This window comes from Numida meleagris, chromosome Z (genome assembly GCF_002078875.1).
Source record: "Numida meleagris isolate 19003 breed g44 Domestic line chromosome Z, NumMel1.0, whole genome shotgun sequence".
Taxonomy (NCBI): Eukaryota; Metazoa; Chordata; class Aves; order Galliformes; family Numididae; genus Numida; species Numida meleagris.
Window position 1 is genome coordinate 48,317,200 of NC_034438.1, and position 9,944 is coordinate 48,327,143.

Genomic DNA, 9,944 nt, shown 5'->3' on the forward strand with positions numbered 1-9,944 from the left:
ACATTCAAGCCATACACCCAGCATGTTGACAGACCACTCATGGTACGAACTGGGCCAAAAGTCTTAAAGTCAGTGGGCACACTTCACTTGTTTTGTGGTGCCAACAGACTTTCAAAGAACTACTCCTTATTTAATGCTAGTGCATGACACAGGCATGCAGCTGATAGACTTAGTGTTTAAGTAAGAAATTAGTCCCTTAAAATTATATACATTTGTATATATATTTGTTTAGGCCGAGAATCGTTTTTATATACATAAACACATGTACATGCCATTATATGTGAATTCTTATCCTGGGTATGGATCTGGGGGATTGTATTTTGCTTGGGTTTTTTTGGTTTGGTTGGTTGTTTTTTTTTTATTTTTTTTTGTTCCCTAAACCACTGCCTTTAATAATAAGAGTAATGCTTGCATTTATAAAGCCCCTTATCTGCCCAGGGCAAAGTTGTGTTATCCTTCGCCATCAAGCTGTGTGGCTCTGTGTGGGAAGTGCATGTATATGGTTGTGTGACTCAAGTCTGTGACAGATAGGAGCATGTTTAATTCTAGGGGTGTGAATAACCTCATCAACTTCAATGGGATGGCTCATGACATTAAAATTAGGTGGGTATGTAAGACTAGTATTTACAATAGCGCTTATCTGCTTGTTTTATGTGTAACACGCTGTTCACACATTGCTATATTCAAGCCTCAATAATTAAAATGAACAGTTAAATAAACAAATTATACTACAAAAAAATACACCCGTGGTACTCATGTATACTACATGAGTAGTATAATATATATAATATATAGATCCCCGAAGATCTGATTACCCAGCTATTTTTTTTTCTCTTGTGTTATTTAGAAAACACTATCCCTTTCATGTGAACCATCTTACTGGAATTTTGCTCTTTATTATTTGCCAATCCTTCACCTAAAAGCCATTATTTAGGCAAAAGTATTAATAAGACTTCCGAAACTTTCCAGTTTGAATGCTCTGTTTTTTATTATTTTACTTAGATGGAGTTTTCAGAATTGTCCTAAAAATGTTGGTTTTGAGAATCAAGGATGTTTTCTAAGCAGATCTGTATTCAAGGAGAGTACATTTACAGTAGAGATGCATTTGCACTTTTATTAACAGTATTTACCTTCTACAGGAGGCATTAGGATGATCATCCCCTATCTCTAGGTAATCCATGAATCTAGAAATTCAGTGCGCTCTTTTGCACTTTGTGATTTGGTGAACTTGAGCTAATTCAAGTGTATTCCTTCTGGTGCTGGTTTGCAAAAGAGACCACCTGAATAATAAATGCATGATAGTAGTGAATATTGTCTTTTCAGCAGTACTGCTCACTTTCCATTGAGTGGCTATATCTTGCTAGCAGCATCACAGAAACATACCATTAGAGAGCAGCAGACGGAACAGTGAATCAAAATCCTACAAGGAGAATCCTGAAATCTGAGGTGAAATATTGTTTGTGTTATTGTGGAGAATAATAGCCTTAAAGGGAATGTTTCTGTTCTAAACGCTTCAGGTACCAAAAAGTAGCCGCTCCTACAATCAGTTTATTTGAATTACTATTTGGACTGGTCTCCATCAGATGATCTGCCATTTCCAGATCTGCTAGTTTTTCCTGTTATTGGATTGTTACATTTGCTGCTGCCTTGGTGGATCTTGTTGCGTGTGACTTGTAATGTGATGTGTACTAATCCACCTGCCTCTGGAGATCACCTTCCACTTGTGTGCTCTCCCCTAGCCTGCCTCTGTCTGCTCATACAGTATACAGAAGAGTTGGGAAGCAGAGGGATCATGTTCAGCGAATTACTTACTGCTACCAATCTTGTGGAAAAAAAAAAAAGTGTGATTTTTGAACTTCTCTACTTTCACTGGTTTTGTTCAGAAATCTGTAGAAAGCTGATTTGTACAGATCACTCTTCTTTCAGAAGTCACTTGAGTAATTTGGCCCATGCCTATATTCTCCTCTTGTCCCTAGAACAAAAATTGCAGCTGTGCATATCTGGAAAAATTATACCTGAAGCATGTGATGTGAAGTTATGTCATCTGGAAAATTCATGGCTGTCAAATTAATTTTTGCTAATTACTGCTAACATTCCCAATCTTTAGCAGTGACCTTCCAGATTCTACTCATCGGTTTTGTCATATTTGTGATTTGTCTTCAATGGTTAAAATAAACCCAGGCCTTCCCCTTAAGCACTAAAGATTGTGCAGTGTTACAGCTCTGCACCTCCAAGGAAAATCATTTTTGTAAAGCGATTTTGAGAACCGCAGATGAAATGTGTGCTCTAATATATGAGCGCTAAGAGACCTTGGGACTGCATTGACAGAAAGCCCGAATGATTTCTTGAAAGTAGTCCCTTAATGTTACATGAAAATGAATTCTCTTGAGACAAATGGCTTTATAAAAAATGGCATCTTTGAAGATCTCTGTATTTTTAGTTTAATAATTAATCTTTTCAGTCAGGGCTTTTTGGTTGAGTTTTTTCTTTTTTTTTTTTTTTTTCAGCAGTAGCTGGTTGTGCCAGTAGCTGAGAGTCAAAATTAGGATTTATTGGTGCTTTACACTAGTTCTACCCTTTTGTGTTTTAGAACTGACTCATGGATGTAATTAGGACAAAACTGTTATCATTCAGTGCTGCAAATTCAGACTTTCTTGCAATTCTATCAATGATGCAGGAGCTAGAAGACAGTTCACATCTTTCTCTCTTGTAGTTTTAGTTCATCAGTGATGAGTACATTTCCAAACTGAGCAGATCTGACTCAACGTATATGAAAGGATATAGAGCTGACAGTAGGGCATGGATACCTTTTTTTGTACCTCCTTAGAGTATATTTTAATAGAGAAGCAGCTCCTGCGAAGTACTGTATTGTCATTGCAGTGCCACCAAAGCACAAGAGAGTAACAAGTAAAATACAGAAGAGCCTTTGGTTCTGACAGCCACCAGAACTAGTGGTTTTAAATAGCCCTTTCTAGACATTTAATTGTCTCTTTCTTGCAAATGTGAACATGTTCACAATTGATCAGTGCTTGCCTTTCACACTTTCGCCTTGAACAGCACTGAGTAGGTGTTGATAAGCCCGATGCAACTGTAGCATCAGTGCTGAACAAAATGTGACAGGTTGTTAATCCAGTTTACTGTACATCTCCCAGTGAAACTGGCCTGAGGCTGAAGAGCCTGTTAGACCAAATACTGCAAAGTGCTTTACTTTGCTTCTGTGCTTGGTGTCAAGGGTGTGAAGGGAGCTTGTCCCTAACTAAAGCTAAGTAGCATGAGAGGCTCCACAGCAGTGCTGTGTGGTGATCCTGGTTATATGACTCCCTCTTCCCTTAGTGCCTTTAATTGGGGTTGCACAGCTCTCACCCAGTGTAATCCTGGCAGTGCAGTTTGTTGAGATGGGAGCTATGAGACAGGTATATCATAGGTGTGTCAACACTTCTCTTAAAATGGGGAAGCTTATTACACTAAGTAGTGAGATACTGTTAGTTTTTCTGGAAACTTAGGCACCCTAAAATAGCTTATAAATACACTTTGAGGCCACTTCACACTTCCTAAAAAGGTTTAGCTCATTTCTTCATTTAGTACTAGGAAAATTCAAACACAAAGCTGGCTTTTTATGGCAAGCCTCAGACAGATTGCTCTTAAAATATGTGAATTAGATAGCTATGGATCTGGAGGATTTTGCAAAGAAAAACAGCACACCTATAATAGCCCTGGAGTTAAATTTGACTTTACTTATATTGTTTATGGTACAAGTTGTGTCTATAAGGCTGATTTATAATTGACAAAAATTAAACAGATCTCTATTCAGTATCATACATTTAGTAGAGTGTTTTCCACTATACTCTCTTCTTCCACTAGTGTGTAAGCATGTTTCCACAATTCAGCTGTTTCTGTTTGTTTGTTTTGTTTTTGTTAGTTTTATAAGCACATATTTAATTCTGTATTTTGTGTACCGTAAAAAGTTATCTGCCACCTATGAGATTTTGGGAATTGTGTTTGATAATCAGAGACTGTCTTAGCCTTTGGAATTCTGTTTGAAGAGAGAGAGATTTGTCTCATATCCCCTGCATACCCCAAAACGCGGTATACTTCACTGGAAAGTGGAATAAATACTTGCACTTACAGGCTGCCATTTCAAATTCAGGAGTTGAAATCCGTAACTCAGTAAGGGGATTAACTTCTAAATTAATTCTGAGCACGTGCAACTCTTCCTCAAGCCCTTCTGAAAATCAGGTGTTTTTATTTAGCTGCTTCACTATTGACATTGCTATCTAATGAGCCAACCAAAGCTGAAGCTACCATGTTTTATTAGAGGAGGAATCTTTCATTCCTCAGTCTGCTGCAGTCAGACTTACTTTCTGCTGCCCTGGTCTTCAGTGGGAGTTTTGCCAGTAAGAAATGCAGGACTTGGCCCCAACTTGGTTGCATAATGAGGTATTACACGGTTGTGAAAGTCACTGACAGAACAAGGTTCATTGCCCTATTTCATAAAGGCACTGAAATCTACTTACAGTTGTTGGCTCAGTGAGAGTTTATTAAGGATGCAAAATCTAATTGGAATGTATGCTTTCTATTTGAACAGATGATACCGTACATGAGTCAGCCGAGCCATCCCGTGGTGAGAATGCGGCACAGACACCAAGGATACCGATCCAGCTTTTGGCAACTCTATTGTTCCTCCTGGCAATGCTTTTGATATTATAGCACAGTATGCTCCAGCAACCTGTCGCAGAAAATATCAGGGTCTTGAACATCAAAGATCCACCTAACTGCTCATCCCAAGAAAGGGACTTCATTGTTTTTGCAGATGTCAAATTGTTATTTTTCCCTTTTCCCTTTTCTTCTCCCTTTTAGCCTGAACTCAGCAAAAATTTGAAGGGGATAACTAGCTTCAGCACCCATCCCTACCTACCCTGTGACTTTCTGAACCCCTCCATACAAATAAAAGGACTCCAAATGAAAATGCCAAACTATAATAGTGACACTAGTGATTCTTATTTTCCTCTGCATTCTCCTTTAAGAAGTCACCTCTGTTAGCTCACTGTGTCATCTGAATGTAGACAAGGAAGAGTAGTGGCAAATACAGTCAGTGGAGGATAAGCAAACTGAATGAAAGCCTGGGAGAGGTTTTTCTCTCCAATACAATATCTATGCCTTCTTGTCCAGCACTGTAAGATGATCATGCAAGGCATCATGTCACCATGTCAGGACTGGAGGGGAAATATTAAGAGCAGATATAACACCATTTCCTCCACAAGTTCTAAATGAGCAGGCTTCTGTAAGGGAAAGATGACGTTTCTTATAGGTCTGTCCTGAAACACCTTTTTTGCTCACAAGTAGAAACACTTTCTTTGGTGAGAGAAAGAGGTTAGTATTTAGAAATGTTAGCACGCAGCAGGCAAGGTCAGATTTAGGAAACTTCACTGGGGGTGTGAGTGCCTCTGTTATTTCGTTTTAAGGGGATAATGCACACCGGGTTATTTTATTTTGAAAGAAATCACCGTGGTGCTAAATTTTTTTTCTTGAAATGCAGAGGCACTTTGAGAATAAAGTGACCTTCCCCAGCGCTGACTTAGTAGCTGAGAACCCTAGATGCTGCTCTGGGCGTTAATACATGCTGAAAGAGAACATCAGTGGCCAGAGGAATCATATTTGGAACACAGGATCTCCAATGTGCTCTTGATGTGTCTCTCCTGCAAGTTCCTCAGTCATGGTAATAAACCACAAGTAACAGAAGCCAGGACAGTCTACTAGCATTGTTTGGTGGGCGGAAAGAAAAGAAGTGTGGAATATGAATTCAAGTGTTGATTTTTTGTCTTTTCCCCTTCCGGTGCAGTTTGAAGAGTAGAGGAAACATGTTTATCAGCCGGAGATAAACTAGATGGGTTCCCAAAGACTTAACAAAATATTTTTTTAAAAATCCACTAGAATAGAAAATACATTATTTAGATATGCTTTATGCTGAGAGTGAGTATATATGCTTGTCCTATTTAAACGTGAGAAAAGTGGTAAACCTTGATGCAAATAGGAAATGGTACTGTCTTGTTTGATGGAATTGGGAGTGACTCTGTTTAGGGAATCTGAGCCTTGGCTAAGGAGGAACTTGGAAAAGTCATTTGCCAGGGAGTGCAAGAGTTGGTTTTTTTTTTTCTCTGGGCTACCATGAAATTTGAACTGCTAAGCATAATCAGGGAAATATCAGGCGAAGACTGAAACAAAATGTTTCTAAACAAAAACTATGATAATTATGTTAAATGTGAAACAAAACATGAAATACACAGAAACAAAACAAGGGGTTTCTATATTAATTCTGAAGAAAACCTCTGTCATAACAAAACTGAGTGGTACAAATAATGGGCAATATTTTGTGGGCATTTTTCTTTTCTAATGAAGAAAAACTTCACAAAAGTTGTAAGCAGCCCACTATTCAGTAAAGAAGGAAAAGGGGAAATAAATTTAAGATTTTTAAGGTTTTATGCATGCTTAACCACAATGTGGGCTTGCCTGATATCATACAACAAGGTTGTTGTTGCAGGACCTTTGCTTACAGTAGGAATGTAGGAAATTTCCTCTATTGTTAAGTGCACAGAACAAAGACATAGAGTCTAAACAGTGCGGTAAGTCACCATCTCATTATGGTCTAGCTGGTACTTTTTGCTCTTTAACTTGGATGTGCTTGTTATGCACACTTATACTTCCTTCGGGTAGCAAGTAAGGAGGTTTGGATGAGGTGAGGTTAATCAAAATGCGCCTTACCAAATGGATTATTAACTGTAGTACAGGTAACACTGCATGATAGTGATCATATTAAAATGATTCATAGCAATTGCAGGCAGTTATAGCAGCAGTGCCAATTTTATGTAGAAACGGTGACTTCATTTTTCATCCTATGTCTCTAAATGATGTCAGAGTTTGAGATGTACGCTTGTCCACAGCAGATGCTTTTCATTTGTATTGTTTCATGTAGAGTTCAGCCCTTCACATTATCACAGGGCCCAGCTGGGTGGATGAGGGACAGCGTGGGTGACCTAGCTGCAAAGCAGATCCCTGTGCTGCCAGGGGTGGCCAGAAGACCACAAAGACACTGTCACTTTGGCACACGGTGGCATCAGGCAATTCCAGTCATAGCAGTAAGTGCTGGTGGCTTTTGTGTTGGGATACAAATCTCTGGAGGCTCTGAGTGCAAATGTTGGTGCCAACTGCTAAGAGATTTCTGCTCCCCTCCATCTGCCCCTTCTCAAGCCCAAGGGACTGATTCTTCCCAGCCTGGGCAGCTTACTTACCCCCATGACCTGCACTCCTGGCTGCCAAGGCCATTGCAATGCGAAGCAGGGAAAATAGGGATCAGTCAGTTTAGTGGATACTGTGTATCCTTTAATAGGCAAGGTAACATTTCGTGTTAGTTTAGAATATTGTTTTGTACCGTACTTGGATGGCGAAGGAAAGACAAGTAAAACTTAAAGCTATGTTCTTTAAATTCTGTATTATTAGCAACCTCTGTTGTATATAGTGTTTGATAATAAAGTATTAATTTGATTCTTATGTCTTTTGTAAGTGAGAACAATAGACTTTCAGGATATTAAAATCATATGCTGATTACAAGACAGAGCTTTGAAGCATCAAGTGTGATCATGGCTGAGAACTGAGAGACAAGTGGCCATGACACTGCAGCATACAGGACTCATCTTTGGAAATCTTTCATCTATTGCAAGTCTTCACATTGTCAAGACCTGGAAAACATGACTTTTGGTGATCAATGTTTTGTCCTCAGTGTTTAAAGGTCTAATGTTGGAGCCCCATGGTTTTTGTGGTAGCTTTTGTTCTTTTGTATTACGTTTGTTTCTAAAATTGCTTTGGGGATATAACAACTCTTCTGTTTGCTTTTTGTTGTTGTTGTTGTTGTTTGGGTTTTTTTTTCTTTGTTCCTTCTGATTTTGTTTCCATTAATAGTTTTTTCTGTTGTTGTTGTTTTGTTTTTTTTTTTCCAGAACGGATCTTGCCAGTGTCATGTGTGATACATACATACTTGGTTCCAAAACAGCTAGAAACAAATTTGGGAGGTATTGAGATAGATGAGTAGATTGTTTCCTTTCCTATATAATTATGGAAGGAAAATGGTTGTATTTATACCTGTTGATTCCCACCCCTACCCCTCAAAACTGAATTTTATCCATTGCCTTGTGAGAGCAGTGGCTCAGTCACTTTCAGAGATTTAGTAGAGAGTGTTAACTCTTCCCCTCCTTTCATTGCACTTGGATTTTGTAATCACCAGTTTTACTGTACAAACCTCCACACTTCTCTCCCCTTTTACTGCCCTTCCTCCTCTCCCACCCCCCTTCTTTTTTAATTTGGAGCTGTGAATGGGCAGATCTGTTTCTGGCCTGGCATCACTGAGTTTTTCCCATGCATTTGCCCTCGAGCTTCTCAGATGTGAGACAAATCTCCCTACAATAGGCTTGCTGCCATTGTCTGTACAGTTTAATAGATGCTGGCATGTTGGAGGTTACCCATGAGTCTGCAAAATCCACTTTCCATGCTTACTCTTGACACCCCCATTGAAGCCACTCATTGTGTATGCATCTGGGTATGAAAGTCCAGCTCAGTGTGGTCCTGTGCTTGTACTGCCCTGCTTTGCAGTTTCTTTGCACTTATTCACTGAGTGCTGTTTTTGAAATGCTTACGTTATATGAACCTAAAAGAAAGTGTAAAAAAAAACCCTGCCCCATAAGATCTGTATTTGTATATACACGTGTCCGTACAATTATACTTAAATAAAATTAAAGATTTTCTTCATTTTAATTGGTTCTCTTAGGCTATATTTTTGTTCATTTAATTATGTCTTTATTTTGGGGCTATTTGGGGCTACCTTTCTTCCATTTTTGTGGGCAATGGAAAACAATGAGGAGTGTGAGTGGGGAAGTGTGAAGAATGCAGTGGCACAATGGCTGACTACCTAGAGCTGTAACAACCTACATCCTGGCTGATCTAAACTCTGGCTGCTGTGCTCTTCACTTCTGTGTGTGTGTGTATTCATAGCTCTTCCAAATACTTTGGAGAATAATGAACTATGCCAACCAAGTCTGGAGCATTACTTGGTTTCCATCATCACTTTTGCCATTCTCTGGGCCTTCAGAGCAGTATTCCTCACTCCTCTGGGTTACAGTTGTTTGTATGGCCTAACTCTTGCTTCCCAAGGAATAGAGCCAGTCCCAGGTGTATGCAAACAGCATAGACACATCGTGCCCATCTACCCTGGACTCCTCTGTGACTGACCAAGAGGTGAAGCTAGAAGTGGTTTGAAATCTCAACTGTGTCATTAGTCACAAAAGGGCTGAGAGTGGCAGGAGCTTCATGGATGGGAGAATCCAACAAATGGTGCCTCTAGAACGAAGCAAGTGCTGGCTATTTCTTCTTCCTTTCATCTGTGCTCCCTGGGGCTGATGTAGCACCTCAAAAATGTGCAAGACTGAACTGGGCATGACTTGTATTTAGGTCTGAAATGTGTGTCCTTAGCAGTGCCTTTTCACTAATCATGTGATAGATACAGTTGTTTAACATGAGAATTTAGGTCACAGAAGGTGGAGGACATATACTGAAACCCATAATACATGCACCCTCCCTTCAGAAATTCACTGTAATTATAGCATGTTTGCATTAAACTCACCAAAAGCTTTTTATTACATTTAATTAGTTGACAGGGCAGAAAGTACTAATTATAACATATTCTAACCTTCTTTATAGATGAGAAGTGACAGCTTGGTGAGAGTAAAAGTGTAAGTATTTCACACAAGGAATTGATGCACCAGACTTTTTCCTCTAGAGCTGTGATGTTACAACCAGGGCAGGGTTATAAGTGACACGTGTTCAGTATGTCTTAACATAATAGCCATGTCCACAAAATATCCTGCAGCCTAACACGCTTAATGGCCTTGGCTCAGAAG

At 39.3% G+C, this 9,944-nt stretch overlaps 1 protein-coding gene across 2 annotated transcripts in view; it reads left to right on the forward strand.

Moving 5' to 3' along the window:
- Window positions 1-8,802, forward strand: part of EFNA5 (ephrin A5) — a 208,005-nt gene extending 199,203 nt beyond the window's left edge. For both annotated transcript variants that reach the window (XM_021380206.1, XM_021380207.1), the window contains one exon: window positions 4,586-8,802. In XM_021380206.1, the coding sequence (XP_021235881.1) occupies window positions 4,586-4,707 (122 nt within the window). In that variant the 3' untranslated portion in view covers window positions 4,708-8,802. The remainder of the gene's footprint in view (window positions 1-4,585) is intronic.